Source organism: Amblyraja radiata, chromosome 12 (genome assembly GCF_010909765.2).
Source record: "Amblyraja radiata isolate CabotCenter1 chromosome 12, sAmbRad1.1.pri, whole genome shotgun sequence".
In the NCBI taxonomy this organism is placed as follows: domain Eukaryota; kingdom Metazoa; phylum Chordata; class Chondrichthyes; order Rajiformes; family Rajidae; genus Amblyraja; species Amblyraja radiata.
Window position 1 is genome coordinate 53,728,501 of NC_045967.1, and position 21,278 is coordinate 53,749,778.

General features: G+C 45.7%; 1 protein-coding gene across 1 annotated transcript in view; it reads left to right on the plus strand.

Moving 5' to 3' along the window:
* The first annotated feature begins 754 nt into the window (after positions 1–754).
* LOC116979224 (calpain-5-like) overlaps positions 755–21,278 on the plus strand; it is a 91,629-nt gene continuing 71,105 nt past the window's right edge. The window contains exons 1-2 of the mRNA XM_033030802.1: positions 755–1,023; positions 1,231–1,411. Of these exons, the coding sequence (XP_032886693.1) occupies positions 1,247–1,411 (165 nt within the window). The 5' untranslated portion in view covers positions 755–1,023; positions 1,231–1,246. The remainder of the gene's footprint in view (positions 1,024–1,230; positions 1,412–21,278) is intronic.

Consider the following 21,278-nt stretch of genomic DNA (forward strand, 5'->3'; position numbering starts at 1 on the left):
AAAAACAAAATAATATATACACACACATACACACACACACACACACCCATGTGTATATATATATATATATATATATATATATATGTACAAACACACACACACACACGTGTATATATATATATATATATGTACACACTCATACACACACACACGTGTATATATATATATGTACACACACACACACACACGTGTATATATATATATATAAAATAACTTTTTTGTTTATTATATTGTTAACAGAGTACTATGTTCACATATTCTGTTGTGCTGCTGTATGTAAGAATTTCATTGTTCCATCTGGGACATATGACAATGAAACACTCTTGACTATTGACTCTTGAAGCATACAAAGTACAGATGCTAGTTTACAAAAAAAAGAACACCAAGTTCTGGAGTAACTCCGCGGGTCAGGCAGCATTCTCTGGAGAATGCCCATGTTCTCCAGAAATGCTACCAGACCCGTTGAATTACTCCAGCAATTTGTGGGTCCTTTTTAAGTGAAATTATTGTACTGAAATAAATAATGGTAAAGCATAGACAATAGGTGCAGGAGTAGGCCATTTGGCCCTTCGAGCCAGCACCGCCATTCAATGTGATCATGGCTGATCATCCAAAATCAGTACCCCGTTCCTGCTTTCACCCCATATCCCTTGATTCCGTTAGCCCTAAGAGCTAAATCTAGCTCTCTCTCTCTCTCTTGAAAACATCCAGTGAATTGGCCTCCACTGCCCTCTGTGGCAGAGAATTCCACAGATTCGCAACGCTGTGTCTGAAAAAGTTTTTCCTCAAAAGAGAGTTCTATTTTTCTGCTCGAGTTACTTCTAATACGAAACTAGCAGTTCCACCTCTGGTTAACAGGGGGGAATTCCTCGTGACTTTGAGAGCTCCCTGTTCAGCTTTCAGGAATGGTAGAGTCTGCAACATTCAGGTTAAAATGCAAGCAACTTTGCAGTTCAGATGAAAAGTTGTTATAGACTTGTTGACGGCCTAGTTAACAAAAAAAAGGAGGCACCCGCCTGATAGGTAAGTATAGTTTCTTGTTCCCCATTAAAAGCATTAATATTGAGTTATTTCCATAGTATTAAGGCTAAGTGCTGGAAATAATGGAAATAGTGAACTTAAAAGTTTATGGTGTGGGGTGGGGTGATGGATATACATGTCACAGACCCTGGCAAGTGTTAACACTGGAGTGTACGTATGAGGTTTATGCATTCATTGGTGCTATTTTAGTTTTAGATTGCGGAGGATGGTCCCCTCAATGAGGTTTTACAAAGATCAGCGGTACACTGTTCTACAAGAAGAATGCCTTCAAAGCCAGCGGCTGTTTGAAGACCCTCACTTCCCTGCCGCAACCGAGTCGCTGTTTTACACCAAGTCCCCACCCGGGGAGATTGAGTGGAGACGGCCAAAGGTAACGATGTGTTTACTGTTTAATGTCTGACGCGACGCAAAGTTTCAACAGTTTTGTTCACTGCTGCTGCTGCTCTGTGCAGAAAACGCGGTACGATAGATAGATACAAACTGCTGGAGTAACTCAGCGGGACAGGGCAGCATCTCTGGAGAAAAGGAATGGCTGACGTTTCGGGTCGAGACCCTTCTTCAGACTGAGAGTCACGGGAAAGGGAAACAGAGGAGAATGACTGAACTTTGGTGCCTTCCCTCACAGTGGGAAACTTTGATTCCGCTGTGTGGGGATGTTTGTGTTAAAGTCTATCGTGCTCTGCGTTCTGTTTTTTTATTCGTATGGCCACAAATTTCACTGTACAAATTGGTACATGTGACAATAAATGTCTCTTGTCTTGTCTTGAGATATAGACGGTACATACAGTAGAACATAGGGCGGCACGGTGGCGCAGCGGTAGAGTTGCTGCCTCACAGCGCCAGAGACCTGGGTTTGATCCTGATTACGGGTGCTGTCTGTGCGGAGTTTGTACGTTCTACCTGTAATCTGCGTGGGGTTTCTCCGGGTGCTGCGGTTTCCTCCCACACTCCAAAGATGTACAGGTTTGTAGGTCAATTGACTTGGTATAATTGTAGCTTGTTCCTAGTGTGTGTAGGGTAGTGTAAGTGTGCAGGGATCGCTGGTCAGCATGGAGTCAGTGGACTGAAGGGCCTGTTTCCGTGCTGTATCTTCAAAACGAAATCTAGTTTAGTTTATTATCACAGTGAAAAACTTTTGTTGCGTGCTATCCAGTCAGCGGAAAGGTAATACACGATTACAAACTAAGACTGAAAGATGTGCAAAAGGATATGCTAATAAAATGATGATCAAGGATAGATGGAGCCCACAATGGTCCATTGTTGGCTGTGGGGAAGGTGATAACGAGTGGATACAAACAGTGAAACTCAGCAGGACAACAATGAAACTGGTAGATGGCTAGGGTGGGGGAGGGACGGATAGAGAGGGGATGCAAGGGTTACTTGAAGTTAGAGAAATCTCGGCTGACGTTGCTCTCATGGCGATGGGCAGAGAGACTTTGTGCCAGTTGTCATAGCAACACAGCTGGGCATTCTTATACAGTAAAGTAAAAAAGAGGGATAATTGTATCTGAAAGCTGCTTCTTTGGAGATCCTGCATTTGTATAGCTGGGGCCACACATATATATAAGTTCCTGACGCAAGCAAACTATTAGTGTAGGAAGGAACTGCAGATGCCGGTTTAAACCAAAGTTAGACACAAAATGCTGGCGTAACTCAGCGGGACAGGCAGCATCTCTGGAGAGAAGGAATGGGTGACATTTCGGGTCGAGACCCTTCTCCAGTCTGAAGGCTGGAGAAGGGTCTTCAGTCCATTTTGTTTCTATCCACAAACAAATGATTACCAAGCTTAGATTTCTGTCCAATCTATGTGTGGTTTGGTAAGCCCCCATTATCAGAAAACCTTGGTTAACTTATTCCAATACGCCCATTGACCTGCAGTAAACTTTAGTAGCATTCATACTTTATCAACTGCCCCCGTCAGTAACCTTCAGGCTTTGTATTCGACAATGAGTTGGATAAACATAAGTGTAAATATATATTAAAACATGTATGTAAATATATATTGAAGTGTGTGTAAATAGTAGGAACCTTCAAACATGCACAATGCTCACTGTTGATCTTTGCAGAAAATGTTTTAACATTTTCCAAAACATCTTTAAAAACACACCAGTCAGAGTTACTTTTATCCTTTGAATTCAAGCATCCCATTTAAAAAAAAGGCAAAGGCTCTCTGTTTTAATACGTGCCTTGTGTTTTAATCCTAAAATGTGAAAGCATGTATTTGATTTCTTGTGTGAGCCTCCCTCTCAACCTCATTTTCCTGTCTTCTCCCCCTAGCCCCTGACACCCGTACTAATCAAGAATCTGTTAATCACCATCTTAAAAATACCAAATGATTTGCCCTCCGTAATGAATTCCACAGATCCACCACCCTTTGACTAAAGAAATTCCTCCTCGTCTCCTTTCTAAAGGTACGTCCTTTTATTTTTGAGGGTATCGCCTCTAGTCCTAGACTTTCCCACCAGTGGAAACATCCTCTCCACATCCATCCTAGCCAGGCCTTTCAATAATCGGTAAGTTGCAATGAAGGCTCCCCTCATCCTAAACTCCAGCGGGTACAGGCCCGGTGCCTACAAACGCTCATCATATGTTAACCCACTCATTCCTGGGATCATTCTCGTAAACCTCCTCTGAGCCCTCTCCAGGGCCAGCACACCCTTCCTCAGATATGGTGCCCAAAACCTCTCACAATACTCCAAATGTGGTCGGACAAGAGCCTTATAAAGCCTCCATATTACATCCCAGTTTTTGTAAGTAAATGCTAGCATTGCATTTGCCTTCCTTACTACCGATTCTACTTACAAATTACACCAGCACTCCCAAGGCCGATCTCCCACCTCCGATTTCTGAATACTCTGTCCGTATAGTTTTGAGATGCAGCGTGGAAACAGGCCCTTTGGCCCACCTAGTTCCAGCGATCCCTGCACATTAACTATATCCTACACACACTGGGACAGTTTACACTTACACCAAGCCAATTAACCTACATATCTGCACGTCTTTGGAATGTGGGAAGAAAACCGAAGATCTTGGAGAAAACCCACGCGGGTCACGGGGAAAACATGCAAACTCCGTACAGACAGCAGCCGTAGTCGGGATTGAACCTGGGTCTCTGGCGCTGTGAGGTAGCAACTTTACCGCTGCGCCACCGTGCCGCACATGTCTGTGGTCTTTTTGGTAAAGGGACCCTTGGAGCTGTAACGTAGGGAGGATCTGCACCCAAGCAACACATCCGACAAGCAGTCCCTCCGTCAGTGCAAAGGTCAAACTGTAAGGTGGAAGATCTATAAAATATACTGCCAGTTTAATCTGATAGCAACCTCCAATCCTGCAAAATCTCTCAACATGAAGGGTCGGCTCGCAGCAGTAGAGTTGCTGCCTCACAGAGCCGTAGACCCGGTTCGATCCTGACTACGGGCGCTGTCTGTACCGATTTTGTACGTTCTCCCCATGACCCGCGTGGGTTTTCTCAGGGTGCTCAGGTTTCTTCCCACACTCCAAAGATGTACAAGTTTGCAGGTTAATTTGGCTTTGGTGAAAATTGTAAATTGCCCCTAGTGTGTGTAGGATAGTGTTAGTGTGCAGGGATCGCTGGTCGGCACGGACTTGGTGGGCCGAAGGGCCTGTTTCCACGATGTATCTCTGAAACTAAACCTAAAACTAAAAACTAGCAAAGAGCTTTTGTTTTAGTTTAGAGATACAGCTCGGAAACAGGCCCTTCGGCCCACCGGGTTCACGCCGACCAGCGATCCCGAACATTAATACTATCCTACACACACCAGGGACAATTTTTTTAAACATTTACCAAGCCAATTAACTTACAAACCTGTACGTCTTTGGAGTGTGGGAGGAAACCGAAGATCTCGGAGAAAACCCGCGTGGGTCTCGAGGAGAAAGTACAAACTCCGTACGGACAAGCACCCGTAGTCGGGATCGAACCCGGGTCTCCGGCGCTGCATTCGCTGTGAGGCAACAACTCTACCGCTGCGCCACCGTGACCTTATTATACCAAGCCAAACTTGGAGACCCTCCAACAGAACATCCTTTATTGCATGAAGTAACCTGTCAACTAACAGCCCAGAGGGGTACAACATGGTGTGCTCGGTTCTTGACGGCACTTTTACACGCAGTACACTCCTCCTTAAAAAAAGTAATATGAATACATGAACCATTGGCAATCGACCAAAATGTAAGCAATACATTTTGTAGTTGCATAAATGAAATCATACAATTGAATTTATAAATGATGTGTTATAAATATGATCAATACACAGATTTATAAATTTCCCTGAAAAGTGTTGCAATCTCGTGTCGCTTCCCTAAAATAAAATCTGAAGAAAATTTGATGTTATTTGAAAAAACTAAACATTTATGCTTCTTCTTCACCACATTGCTTCTCCGTGGATTGTTACTTGTCGTGGTGGAGAAGCTTGTGTGGACCTGAGATCCTGAGAGCGATGCTGTCTGGAGCTATGCTCCTGGTAGGGCCACCCATGGCGGTAAGGTCGAGGGGGAGGTCTCTGACAAAGAGCAATCCAACCAAGACCTCAACGGTGGAACAGGCGGAGGACGATGGCTGACTTTAGTGGAGCGTCACAACGGCTGGGAAGGCGGATGAAGGCTGCAGCAGAAAAGGGTCTCCGGTCGTCTTGGACTCCATGCCACTGGATCCTGACCCAGATCTTTCAAGGACCGTGGGGTGGCTGTCTGTGCACCAGTCTCCCCACGTTAAACAAAGTCACGCACAGGCGTCCTCCATATAGGGAATAGCACCCTGGAGACACCCATGGTCAGCCACGACCGAAGGGGGCCTAAGGTCACCACATGGTAGGTTTTGAAGGTTAATTGGTTATCTGTAAATTGCCTCTAATCTGTAGCGAGATGAGAAAGTGGGATAACATAGAACCAATGTTTACGGGTGATCATTGGTCGGCAGACTCGGTGGGCCGAAGGTCCTGTTTCCATGCAGTATCTCCAAACAAAACTAAATAGACCTACGTACTCCTTGGAAGATGGTTACCATGGACTGCATGGGTTGAAGGTCCTGTTTCCATGCTGTATCGCTAAACTCGATTAGTTCAATGAGGAGGAAGGAACTGCAGAAAACCCAAAATGCTGGAGCAACTCAGCCGGTCAGGGAGCATCTCTCTGGAGAGAAGGAATTGGTGTTTCTGAAGAAGGGTCTCGACCCAAAACGTCACCCATTCTTTCTCTCCAGAGAAGCTGCCTGTCCCGCTGAGCTACTCCGACGTTTTGTGTCCATCTTTGATCAGTTCAATGGAATGTCACAATTCATCTGCAGACGTTAGGCTTGTTTTGTAAAAGAAAATAACTATGTTGAAAACTGCTGGATGCTCTCGATGGTCGGACAACAAGAACATCTGCACATTGCCTCTCGGACGTCCAGCATAGATTTCCAGAGCCTACAGTCCTATTTTTAAGCCCAGGAGATCAGATCTTGGCAAGTCTAATCCCATTGCAATTAAATCCAGCTGCATCCTGTTGATCTGTTTAAATAACAGTGTTTACATTATTACAAAACGCCAATGATCCTGACAATTAACCAAGTTGTAAAGGTCAAATGCCCTTGGACAGCAAGATGTTTACCATTGCAATGTAGGGGAACAGAAACCTTTTTGGGTAGGAGAGGGGATCTTATTGAAACATATAAGATTATTAAGGGATTGGACACGCTAGAGGCAGGAAACATGTTCCCGATTTTGGGGGAGTCCAGAACCAGGGGCCACCATTTAAGAATAGGCCATTTAGAATGGAGATGAGGAAAAACGTTGTCATCTAGAGAGTTGAGAATCTGTGGAATTCTCGGCCTCAGAAGGCAGTGTAGACCAATTCTCTGGATGCTTTCAAGATAGAGTTAGATAGAGTTCTTAAAGATAGCAGGGTCAAGGGATATGGGGAGAAGGCAGGAACGGGGTACTGATTGTGGATGATCAGCCATGATCACAATGAATGGCATTGCTGGCTCAAAGGGCCGAATGGCCTACTCCTGTACCTATTGTCTATTGACCTGCAGATGCTGGTTTACATCAAAGACAGACACAAAATGCTGAGGTAACTCAGCGGGTCAGGCAGCATCTCTGGAGAGATGGAAAGGATGACATTTCAGGTTGAGACCTGTATCTGATGAAGGTTTTCGACCCAAAACGTCACCCATTCCTCCTCTCCAGAGATGTTTTTGGCACATGTCTCTTAAATGTCTCTTCGATATCGGAAGAGAGGGGTAAAGTTGGTGGGGTGCCTCCTCGAATCCCCACTGTTGCAGTGCTTGCAGCGCTGTTGTATGGAGAATTTTAATATTTGGTCAATATGACTATGAAGTTATACAACATGGAGCTCATGGCAGAAGAATGTGGGGTTCAGTTTATTTTATTGTCACATGTACCGAGGTACAGTGGAAAGCTTTTGTTGCGTGCTAACCAGTCAGTGGACAGACAACACCCTGATGCTGTGGATCAAAGAGAGCTCTCTGGAGCTTAACATCTCCAAGACCAAGGAGCTGTGTTGTGGGGGGAGGCGAACATCTTCCCCCCAACCTCTCTTTGAACCTCTGAGGCTGAATGGGCAGACAGTTGAGCAGGTAGAGGCCTTTAGATACCTGGGCACAGAGATTGACACCCGTCTGTCCTTCTCCCAGCACACAGACTCTGTGTACAAGAAGGCACAGCAACGCCTGTTCCTGCTGAGGAAACTCAGGAGCTTTGATGTCAGACAGGACATTTTAACAGCTGTCTATAAATCACTTATAGAATCTGTACTCACCTTTAACATCACATCCTGGTTCACCCTCACCTCTGTTAAACACAAATCAAAGCTTTCCCGGATCATCAATCAAGCAAGCAAAATAACTGGCAAAACTCAAAATCAATTATCAGTACTCCACACCCAGGCAGTTAAAAGGAAAGCCAACCTCATTACACAGGATCCCACCCACCCCCTGCACAAGTCCTTCCAACTTCTGCCATCAGGCCGCCGATATAATGTCCCCCTATCCAAGAAAAACATCCACAAAAACTCATTCATACCCATTGCCATAAACAGCTTAAATAAAAAATGAACAAGGGACAAATTAACCCTGACGTACTGTCACTTTACACGTATCCACAACTTTTATCTTGTCTATTTTTACAGTTTTTAATCTTTATACTTGCTTTTAAGATCTATACACACTGTGTGCACGCGCAGAAATCTGTGTTGTATGACTGCTTATCAGTACATTGTCCTGTTTGTATGTTGAGCCACGTCAAAGAAGATTTTCTGTTACGACAGACAATAAAGTTTTCTGAATCTGAATCTGAATACATGATTACAATTGAGTCATTTACAGTGTATGGATACATGATAAAGGAATAACGTTTAGTGCAAGGTAAAGCCTGCAAGGTCCAAACAAAGATAGTCCAAGGGTTCCTGAAGAGGTAGATAGTAGTTCAGGACTGCTCTCTGGTTGTGGTAGGATGGTTCAGTTGCCTGATAACAGCTTCCACGGGAACGACCCTCTGTGTGAAAAAGTTGCCCCTCGGGTTCCTATTAAATCTTTCCATCATCATCATCATGGTTTAAAACATTAGCGACGCAGTGGTGCTGGTTTCCAACAGGAACGGTGACGGACGCACCACACATCTCTGTCCTCCAGTTCCTGCAGACTTCCGCCCCTGGAAGTATAGGATTTTGGTGTGTGTGCTTTTTCATCGTTCCTTACAATGCCGTGTACGACAGTGATCGCAACTTCTACTGAAGTGTGGACGGCCGTTGGCTCGCTAGAAGTTCATCCACCCGTCTTATTTTTGGTCCTGCTGGGGATCCACAGCCCCCTCATCACCTGGCAAAACAGGTGGGGGAGACGGTTTAGTCGCCAACTATCCGACCATGGAGCAGGTAGCACGGGATTACATGGTACCCGTGGCGGGGGGAACTCCCCCCGACCTGACCCCTCTCACCCTAAACTTATGTCCACTGGTTCTTGATTTCCCTATGAGTAAAATACTATGTATCTCGCCTTTCTATTCCCTTCATCAGTGGATTATTATTTATTGTGAATTTTTGGTTCATAATATGGGGTTTTGGTGACAATATTTGTACACACCAACTTCTAAAAAGTTCCTGTACTTTACTTCACCTATTTAAAATACATAATATATCATGGAAGGATATCCTCAAGGAGTTTTTTGTACAAAATTGAAAGATAAAGAGGGGCTCTATTCCTTGGCGTGCAGGAGGATGAGGGGTGATCTTATAGAGGTGTATAAAATCATGAGAGGAATAGATTGGGTAGACGCATAGAGTCTCTTGCCCAGAGTAGGCGAATCGAGGACCAGAAGACATAGGTTTACGGTGAGGTGGGGAAAGATTTAATAGGAACCTGAGGGGTAAGTGTTTCACACAGAGTGGTGGGTGTATGGAACGAGCTGCCAGAGGAGGTAGTTGAGGCTGTGACTATCCCAACATTTGAGAAACAGTTAGACATGTACATGGATCAGATAGGTTTAGAGGGATATGGGCCAAAGGCAGGCAGGTGGGACTAGTTAAATTGGGATGTTGGTCGGTTTGGGAAGTTGGGCCGAAGGGCCTGTTTCAACACTGTATCACTCTATGGAAAGCTCTAAAAGAGATCTAAAAGAGCTCCAAGATCCAATTTGCAAATCCCTACCCTGATGACAGGTTGGCTGAAGTCAGTTTGAGAAGAATCCCTTCCTCGTATATCAACAATACAGAAAGATAAATGTCTTTCTCTTACTCCCAGATGAGTTTGAATCTGTGGAACTGCTTGGAGGAAGAGTTTGCTGAGCTAGAGAAAATTCTAAAACCATATGTGCTTCTAAATGGGAAATAAGCTTCCAGTCACAGAGGAAGATGTGTGGGCTGTCATTTTGCTCAAAATAATCCTTCGACCTCTGAAGGCTTTGGCCAATAAATATATAAAATTATAACAGGCATAGACAGTCAGAACCATTTTCCCAGGGTGGACATGTTAACCATCTACCTCACTGGAGACCCTCGGGCTATCCTTAATCGGACTTAGAAACATAGAAAAAAGGTGCAGGAGGCCATTCGGCCCTTCGAGCCAGCACCGCCATTCATTGTGATCATAGCTGATCGTCCCCTATCAATAACCCGTCTGCCTTCTCCCCATATCCCTTGATTCCACTAGCCCCTAGAGCTCTATCTAACTCTCTCTTAAATCCATCCAGTGACTTGGCCTCCACTGCCCTCTGTGGCAGGGAATTCCAAAAATTCACAACTCTCTGGGTGAAAAAGTGTTTTCTCACCTCAGTCTTAAATGGCCTCCCCTTTATTCTAAGACTGTGGCCCCTGGTTCTGGAACCAGTTCTGGTCTGGTTCTGGAATTTACTGGACTTTATCTTGCACCACGGGGTGCTGTCTGTACGGAGTTTGCACGTTCTCCCTGTGACCCCGTGGGTTTCCTCCGGGTGCTCCGGTTTCCTCCCACATTCCAAAGACGAACCGGTTTGTAGGCTAATATGCTGCGATAAAATTGTAAATTGTCCTTGGTGTGTAGGATAGAGCTAGTGTACGGGGGGATCGCTGGTCGGCGTGGACTCGGTGGGCCGAAGGGCCTGTTTCCATGCTGAATCTCTAAAGTCTAAAGTTGTACATGTGTGAACTATGCAAAAAAGATCTTCACTGTGGAACGGGGTACTGATTGTGGATGATCAATCATGATCACAGTGAATAGCGGCGCTGCCTCGAAGGGCCGAATAGCCTACTCCTGCACCTATTGTCTATTGTGCAGTGCATACGTGCATACAATAAAGAACCATTGAAGTAAGAATGTAATTGTTTAATTGTTGCTACATATGACAATGAAACACTGTTGTGTTTGCAGTCCTGAGCTATTATCTACCTCTTTGGTGACCCTCGGACTATCCTTGATCGGACTTTGCTGGCTTTACCTTGCACTAAATATTATTCCCTTATCATGTATCTGTACACTGTGAATGGCTCGATTGTAATCATGTATTGTCTTTCCGCTGACTGGTTAGCACGCAACAAAAGCTCTTCATTGTACCTCGGCACACGTGACAATAAACTAAACTCAACTAAACTTGACTCTAGACCAAGAACCTTCTCGTGAGCCATCTCCAGCTGGACATTTAGGCAATAAATCAAGCCAGTTATTAATAGGAGCCCTTATGGGCATTGATTGCAGTGAACTACTGCCCACATTCATGGACACAAGATGTCACTTTCGCCTCACTGAAGTCGGGGGCGGGGGAGTGGGGGGGGAGAGAAAAAGTTGTTCTCGTGAGAATTAAGAACCTCAATGCCCTTTCTGAGTTGCACTGCACAGCAAAACACAAATATGATTAAAACAACAAGAATAATCCAGTAGCTGGGAAACTGGATTAATGGAATCATTGCCCCTTGGAGAAGTTAGACCAGCGACGGATGTCTTGCAAAAGTTTACTCTGCAGAATGTCTCTCCGCTATTATTGTATGTCTATGTCCATGTCTATGTCAATCGGTATGAATCTATCCATCTATATCTATCTATTCTATGTCTATCTATTCATCTATTTATTTATCCATCTCTCGCTATATTTTCAGTTTAGTTTATTGTCACGTGTACCGAGGTACAGTAAAAAGCTTTTGTTGCGTGCTAACCAGTCAGCTGAAAGACGACACATGATTACAATCAAGTCATTTACAGTGTTCAGCTACGTAAGGGAATAACGTTTAGTGCCAGGTAAAGCCAGCAAAGTCTGATCAAGGATAGTCCGAGGGTCACCAAAGAGGTATTCAGCAGTAATTGGCATTAGCTGCAGAAGAATAGAAGAGAGAATTTGGGAAGTGCAGATACAAGGGGCGGCACGGTGGCACAGTGCAGCCTCGCAGCGCTTCAGATGCTGGTTCGATCCTGACTACAGGTGCTGCCTGTACGGAGTTTGCAGGTTCTCCGTATGACCAGCGTGGGTTTTCCCCAGGTGCTCCAGTTTCCTCCCACACTCCAAGGACGTGCAGGTTTGTGGGTTAATTGGCTTCCGTAAATTGTCCCCAGTGTGTGTTGGATAGAACCAGCGTGTGGTGATCGCTGGTCGGCAGAGACTCGGTGGGCCGAAGGGCCTGTTTCCACATTGTATCTCCAAACTGAACATGCAGTAGTCAGATACTCCTTTAAAATAAAAGCAGTGAGCTGAGAATAAAAATAAACAGCAGGAAGATAACAGCCCTCAATAATTTTAGGAATTTATTTTGTGGCAGAGGTCACGATTAGAAACGCACGATAAATAACATTTTGGAGAAGAACTTTAACTGAAGCTGGTCGAGAGGAGTGAAGTTTATCACTGATCCTTTTAAACATTTAGTAACCCATGCACGACCCTGAGTCTCTACGATCTAGACTTGAGTTTAGCTGCAGGAAGGAACTGAAGATGCTGGTTTAAACCAAAGTTAGACACAAAGTGCTGGAGTAACTCAGCGGGTCAGGCAGCATCTCTGGAGAGAAGGAATGGGTGACGTTTCGGGTTGAGACCCTTCTTCAGACTGAGAGTTCAGAGAGAAGGGAAATTAGATTTTAGAGGTACGTGGAAATCATTTCAGTGGGGGCAGGAGCAGGCAGAAACAATGGGTCTGCCAGGGCCGTTGTGTTTTTGGATTATGGGGAGAAGGTAAAACAGGACCATGCGGGGCTGGGAAACGATAAGGTTGGAGGCTGTGGAGGGCAGACAGCTGGAAGCTCGTTTCCCTTTGCTCTCAGTCTGAAGAAGGGTCTTGACCCGAAAAATCACCCATTACTTCTCTCCAGAGATGCTGCCTCTCTCACTGAGTTACTCCAGCACTTTGTGTCTATCTTCGATCTTGCTGTTGTATCTCAATGAAAAGTGGCATCAACATTCTGATGAAAAATGAGCACTTTTACACCAGACTGCAGCAGTCTGAAGAAGGATCTTGACCCGAAACATCACCTATTCCTTTTCTCCTGACCAGCTGAGTTACTCCAGCACTGTATCTATCTTCTGTGTAAACCAGCATCTGCGGTTCCTTCCTGCACATTACACCAGGCACAATGTAGAAACAAGGAACTGCAGATGCTGGTTTCAAGATCACCCCTCTTTCTCCTGCACTCCAAGGAATAAAGTCCTAGGCTGCTCAACGTCTCCCTATAGCGTGGGCCCTCGAGTCCTGGCAACATCCTCGTAAATCTTCTCTGCACAATTTCCAGTTTAACATCATCTTTCCTGTAACAGGGTGACCAAAACAAGATGCAACACGCAATTGGGACAAGGTTTTCTTTCCTACATAAAGCACAAAGTGCTGGAGGAACTCAGCGGGCCAGGCAGCATCTCTGGGAGATAAAGACCCCATCCATTTTCTTCAGAGATGCTGCCTGACCTGCTGAGTTACTCCAGCACGTTCTAAATTCATAACTGATAGGAGCTGAATTAGGCATTTGGCCCATCGTCTACTCCGCCATTCAACCATGGATAATCAATCTTTCCCTCCTAACCCCATTCTCCTGCCTTCTCTCCATAACACAGAAAATAGGTGCAAGAGGAGGCCATTCAGCCCTTCGAGCCAGCCTTAATCTTAACGGATCTGAAAGTATGTCCAAATGTGTTTAAAAATAATTAAGCAAGAAAACAGAGCTGCCAGAGACGGCTAATGCTGGAATCTTGCGTAAAACCTGAAGTGTTGGAGGAACCCGGTGAGTCAGGCAGTATCTGTGGAAGGAGACAGACACAAAGAGCTGGAGTAATTCAGTGGGACAGGCAGCATCTCTGGAGAGAAAGAATGGGTGCTGTTTCGGGTCGAGACCTTTCTTCAGACTGGGTCCCAATCCATAACGTCACCTGCCTGTTCCTTCCATTACTGCTGCCTGACCCACTGAGTTCTCCAGCACATTGTGTTTTATTTAGGATCGAAAACCTTGCTCCAAATGCGTATTGCATTCTGTATCGGTACCCTTGGTATGGGAAATATGTTGTTAAGCTGGAAGGGGTGCAGAGAAGATTTACGAGGATGTTGCCAGGACACGAGGGCCTGAGCTTTAGGGGGAGGTTGAGCAGTCTAGGACTTTATTCCTTGGAGCGCAGGAGGATGAGGGTTGATCATATAGAGGTGTACAAGATCATCATCATCAGTGGTCACTCGAAACGAGTATGACTGTCCTCTTATGGAGGACGCCTGTGCTTGACTTTGTTTAACGTGGGGAGACTGGTGCACAGACAGCCACCCCACGGTCCTTGACAGATCTGGGTCAGGATCCAGTGGCTCGGAGTCCAAGACTACCGGAGACCCTTTTCTGCTGCAGCCTTCATCCGCCTTCCCAGCCGTTGTGACGCTCCACTAAGGTCAGCCATCGTCCTCCGCCTGTTCCACCGTTGAGGTCTTGGTTGGATTGCTCTTTGTCAGAGACCTCCCCCTCGACCTTACCGCCATGGGTGGCCCTACCAGGAGCATAGCTCCAGACGGCATCGCTCTCAGGATCTCAGGTCCACACAAGCTTCTCCACCACGACAAGGTGACAGTCCACGGAGAAGTGTACAAGACCGTGAGTGGCATAGATAAGGTAAATGCACAGTCAATAGACAATAGGTGCAGGAGTAGGCCATTCGGCCCTTCGAGCCAGCACCACCATTCAATGTGATCATGGCTGATCATCCTCAATCAGTTCCTGCCTTCTCCCCATATCCCCTGACTCCGCTATTTATAAGAGCCCTATCTAGCTCTATCTTGAAAGCAGTTGGACAGGTACAGGTTTGGGGGGATATTGGCCAAAAATGCGGGCAGGTGGGACGAGTGTAGCTGGGACATGTTGGCCAGTGTGGGCAAGTTGGGCCGAAGGGTCTGTTTCCACACTGTATCTCTCTATTACTCTATAAACCACACAAGAATAATACAGTGATTGTGTTTTACCCAAAGTAGGGGAAATGAGAAGCAGATGACATGGGTTTAAGAAGAGGGGGAATATATTTAACAGGAACCTGAGGTGCAACATTTTTACACAAAGGGTGGTATGGAATGAGCTGCCAGAGGAGGTAGTTGAGGCTGGGACTATCGCAATATTTAAACACACATTTGGACAGGTACATGGATAGGAAAGGTTTAGAGGGATTATGGAACTTGTACACTTCTCTGTGGATTGTCTCCTTGTCATGGTGGAGAAGCTTGTGTGGTCCTGAGATCCTGAGAGCGATGCCGTCTGGAGCTATGCTCCTGGTAGATGGGACTAGTGAAGATGGGGCATGTTGGTCAGCATGGGCAAGTTGGGCCGAAGGGCCTGTTTCCACACTTTATCACATGATGACTCTAAAACAGGATTGCTGTTTCAGAAACTGGGGAAAAATAAGTTAATTACGTAACCGATAAGGGACTTATGAATGTCAATCATCTTGCGGCAGTGTGTGTTTTCCATTAATCAGACTGAGAAGTCCAGATTTTTATCTTGGCAAGAACATTTAATTCTAAATACGAAGGTTATAGGCTTTCTTAAGGGAGAGTCCAACAGTGAGCCTGGGGCCAAAATGGAGTTCAGTGCGCCAGGGAGGATTTTAGAATAACTCATAACCACATGGAACATTGCTCCATAGATTCTAATGTTGAAACATGTTTATGCCTTTATTCATGGCATAAAATAATATAGGTACATTTGAGGTAGCGTCTCACAAAGGACCCATATCAGTTTTAGTTGTGCCTCGGACGTCACTGTGGCGCAGAGGTAGAGTCGCTGCCTCACAGCGCCAGAGAGCCAGGTTCGATCCTGACCTTGGGTGCTGTTTGTTCAGAGCTTATACGTTCTCCCTGTGACCGCGTGGGTTTTCTCCGGGTGCTCCGGTTTCCCCCCACACCCCAAAGATGCACTTGTAGGTTAATTGGCTTCTGTAAATTTTCTCTGTTGTGTGGGCAGTTGATGAGAAGATGGGATAACATAGAACTAGTGTGAACGGGTGATCAATGGTCGGCGTGGCTGACTCACCGACCTGCGTGGGTTTTCTCCGAGATCTCGCCTTCCTCCCACACTCCAAAGACGTACAGGTTGGCAGGTTAATTGGCTTGGTATAAATGTAAAATTGTCCCTGTTGTGTGTAGGATAGTGCTGATGTGTGTAGGATAGTATTAATGTGACATTTCAGGTCAAGACCCTTCTTGAGACTGGTCGGCGTGGAATCGGTGGGCCGAAGGGCCTGTTTCCGCGCTGTATCTCTAAACTAAACTGAACTAAAATTAATAAAGTTAAATTATTCAGATATTACAGTGTCTTCAAAGCCAAAATTCAATTAGCAAGGAAGGATATGCTGGAGAAGAAAACAGTTTCATAGCTTCGACTGAGTAAGGATTTCATGCTAAAGTAGGTCCAGTAACTGGTTAGTAAATTAAAGTTGATGTGTTCATTGCACAAGCTACATTCTTGGTCTGCCTGCAAACAATTATGATAACAACATACACTCATTTAAGGAATTAGCTCCATTAACATGTTATTCAGGAAGGCATGTAAACCACAGGTGGTTTACAAACTGTTGAAAAATCTGTTCAGCCAGTGTACTGACACCGTAATGTGACTTGAAGGTCCAATTTACTGCAAAAAGACACCAAGTGCTGGAGTAACTCAGCGGGTCAGGCAGCAGCATCTCTGGAACACATGGGTAGGTGATGTTTCAGGTCGGGATCAGTCTAAAGGAGGGACCCTTCTTCAGACTAGGTAGGGAAAAGGGAAATTTCCTTCTCTCCAGAGATGCTGCCTGACCCGCTGTTACTCCAGCTTTATGTACCTTTCTTTGGTTTAAACCAGCACTTGCAGTTCCTTCCTACGATGTTACCTGTCCATGTTCTCCAGAGATGCTGCCTGACACAGAGGGTGGCGGGAAGCTGGAACGCGTTGCTGGGGATAGTGGTGAGGCAGATATGATAGTGGCACTTAAGAGACTTTTGGATAGGCACCTGGATATGCAGGGAATGGCAGGATAAATGACTAATAATTTTTAACTTTGATAGGGGCTATGTGCATGTCGATAAAAGATTGTTTAGTTCAGTTCATTGTCATTGAAAAGCTTTTGTTGCATGCTAAGCAGTCAGCTTGAAGACAATACATGATTACATTCAAACCGTTTACAGTGTATAAATACAAAAGGGGTTAAGGGACCTGTCCCACTTAGCGATTTTTACGGCGACTGCCGGCGTCATTGACTGACGTATCAGGGTCGTCGAAAGATTTGAATATTTAAAACTCCAGCGGCGACAAAGTAAATGTTGCGACACTTGAGGAGACACCGCTCGTCATCACACCGCGTCACGCCGCAACTTTTTCGGTGACCTGATACGTCAGTCAGCGATGCTCCCAGTCGCCGAAAAAAACGCCAAGTGGGACAGGCCCTTTAGTGCAAGGTAAGGCCAGTAAAGTCTGATCGAAGGTAGTCCGAGGGTCACCATTGAGGTAGATAGTAGTTCAGGACTGCTCTCTGGTTGTGGTAGGATGGTTCAGTTACCTGATTAACAGCTGGGAAGAAACTGTCCCTGAATCTGGAGGTGTGCGTTTTCACACTTCTGTACCACTTGCCTGATAATAATAATAATAATAATAAATTCAGACATCTCAAGGACACCTTACATAGATTAATAGGAATAAAAACATATAATCAGAATAAAATAAGTAATAAAGACATCACAGAGACACAAATTAAAAACAGAATTCAGTCCAAAAACAGAAAATCAAAAACACAAAGTGAAGAGAGAGCAGCGGCAGCCAAAGCACGCCAGCGTCCACTCTCTCTTCATGGCAGCCATCTTGGACACAGATTTACAGGATTACATTAGACAAAAAAATCATCCCCCCACAATGGATACCACTGTGGGGGAAGGCACAAAGTCCAGTCTCCACCCCAAAGTCAGGCCTATTGAGGCCACCGCAATTGCCTCTACGGAGGCCCGATGTTCCTGGCCGTTCTCACCGGGTGGTCTTGCCCCGGCGTCGGGAGAGTCCTCACAGCGGCTGGGCCACCTGGAACGGCCGCTTCCTGGTTGGAGACCGTGGCTTCCGGAGCCGACAAGGCCGCGCCGGTTTGGAGCTCCCAGGCTCCCGATGTTAAAGTCGGCACCGCCTCTCCGTTCCGCAGACCCGCAGCCCGGAGATGTTGCTCTCGGCGGTCACAGCTCACCAGAGCTCCAGCGCGTCGCTCCACGCGGCGACCCAGGCAAGGCATCGCCCGCTCCGCGATAGCGCTCCAGCGCTGTGCCGCCACCGAGGCCGAGGTGCTGGGCGGTCCCCGTCAGGAAACGGCGCACCAAGCCCGCTGGTAGGCCATGAGGACGGGTCGACGGGCAGCCCGGAGAAAAAGCTGCCACACCGCCCAGGTAGGGACCTAGAAATAAAGTTGAGACCTACCCCCCACATTAAAAAGTCCATATCCCCTACAAACAAAAAACAGGACTCACTAAAAACTATAAAAAAAACGAATTAAAACGGACGGCTGCTGGCTAGCAGCCGTTCACCAAGATGGCTCCTCCTCCTCGGGATGGGAGAGGGATGGTCTTGGTGTCATGTTTGGCACGGACATTGTGGGCCGAAGGACCTGTTCCTGTGCTGCATTGTTTTGTGTTCTAGATCCAAGACCGGGTATTATTTATTTTTATTTTTAATTTAACCTTTATTTAACCAGGAGAAGTCTCATTGAGATTAAAAATCTCTTTTACAAGAGAGTCCTGGCCAAGACAGGCAGCAGCACAGTTCCACAGTTACAGACAATAAAACCAGCTTCATGTTTTCGAGAGCCACTGTTCGTGTCAACATATTTGTGCCGTCTCCCAAGTTTAGTTCCAGCTGTTCTGCTTCAGTTTCAAAGCACAGAATACATGTTATTAGCAGCCTCCCATGTAGAATGTGGTTAGTGCATCATGATGCCACACCAGTTTATTTAACACTAAGAGAAACAGCATGCAGACACCCCACGTCTCTGTCAGTGGTTAATGTATCTAGCTGTTAGAAAATGTAGGGCAAAAAGAAGTCTCCAGTTCCTTTATTTAACTCTTCCCTGAGGAAGTATCCATCATCCTCTATTCTGGCACACCTCAGATTAGAAGTTGGACACCAAAAGCTGGAGTAACTCAGCGGGTCAGGCAGCATCTCTGGTGTAAAAGAACAGGTGATGTTTCGGGTTGAGACCCTTCTTCAGACTGAGAGTCACAGGAAAGTGAAACGAGAGATATAGATGGTACATACAGTAGAACATAGGGCAGCACGGTGGCGCAGTGGATAGAGTTGCTGCCTCACAGTGCCAGAGACCCGGGTTTGATCCTGACTACGGGTGCTGTCTGTGCGGAGTTTGTACGTTCTCCCTGTAACCTGCGTGGGGTTTCTCCGGGTGCTTCAGTTTCCTCCCACACTCCAAAGACGTACAGGTTTGTAGGTCAATTGTCTTGGTATAATTGTAACTTGTTCCTAGTATGTGTAGGGTAGTGTAAGTGTGCAGGGATCGCTGGTCGGCATGGAGTCAGTGGACCGAAGGGCCTGTTTCTATGCTGTATCTCCAAAACTAAAACTAGTTTAGTTTAGTTTATTGTCACGTGTACCGAGATACAGTGAAAAACTTTTGTTGCGTGCTATCCAGTCAGCGGAAAGACAATACACGATTACAAACTAAGACTGAAAGATGTGCAAAAGGATATGCAAATAAAATGATGATCAAGGATGGATGGAGCCCACAATGGTCCATTGTTGGCTGTGGGGAAGGTGATAACGAGTGGATACAAACAGTGAAACTCAGCAAGATGACAGTGAAACTGGTAGATGACTAGGGTGGGGGAGGGACGGAGAGAGAGGGATATAAAACAAATGAATGAAAGATATGCAAAACAGCAACGATGATAAAGGAAGCAGGCCATTGTTAGCTGTGGGCTCGGTGAGAACAAGGCAATGTTAGCTGACAGGTTACTTTAGAGATGCATTATGGAAACACCCTGATCCATACTGATCAACGTTCACCCATACACTAGTTCTATACTAGTTTAGATTACCAGCGATCTCCGCACTTACACTACCCTACACACACTAGATTAAACTAGATTAGTTTAATTTAGTTTATTATCACGTGTACTGAGGTACAGCAAAAAGGTATTTTTGTTGCGTGCTAACCAGTCAGCGTAAAGACTATACATTATTACAATCGAGCCGTTCAGTGTACAGATACAGGATAAAGGGAGTACCGTTTAGTGCAAGATAAAGTCCAGTAGAGTCCGATTAAAGATAGTCCAAGGGTCTCCGATGGATTAGACGGAAGTTCAGGACTGCTCTCTAGTTGATGGTAGGATGGTTCAGTTGCCTGATAACAGCTAGGAAGAAACTGTCCCTGAATCTGGAGGTGTGTGCTTTCACACTTCTGTACCACTTGCCTGGTGGTAGAGGGGAGAAGAGGGAGTGACCGAGGTCCTTGATTATGCAAAGGGTTGATTTACAGAAGCCAATTAATCTACAGACCTGCGGTTCTTTAGAATGTGGGAGGAAACCAGAGAACCTGGTGAAAACCAACGCTGTACCGACAAGCACCCGTAGTCAGTTTCTGGCGCTGTAGGATCTGAAATCTGTCCTTTTAGGGAATATTAGTTATTTAAGGCAGCACAAAACCGCAGCGGTGGAGTTGCTGCCTCACAGCGCCAGAGACCTGGGTTCGATCCCAACTATGGGTGATGTCTGTACGGAGTTTGTACCATGTTTTGTGTCTACCTCATGTACCTGCATGGGTTTTTTCCGAAAGCTTCGGATTTTTCCCACACTCCAAAGACGCACAGGTGTGTAGGTTAAATGTTTAAGGGCCTGTCCCACTTAGGTTATATTTAGGCGACTGCCGGTGACTGTCATAGTCGTAGCAGGTCACTGAAAAAACGGTGACTGGACCCCCCTTCGACACAAAATTTGAAAGAGAATCATTACTTTAACAACAAAAAAAAAACAAAGTCAGCACCGGCGACAACCTACGCTAACCTGGCGACAACTACGACAGCACCTACGTCAGGAGATGTCAAGCTACTCTCATTGGCTTCAAACCCACTGTCACCGATTGTCCGAAAATTTTTCAACATGTTGAAAATCCAGCAGCGACCAGAAAGACGCTAAGACACTTTGGGCGACTGAGGAGACTATTCACGACCATACAGGTGACACCCCGGCGACCATGTGGCGACAGCCTAGTCGTCTGTAGTCATCTAAAAAATCATCTAAGTGGGACAGGCCCTTTAGGAAGGAACCTTTGATGCAGGTTTAAACCGAAGAT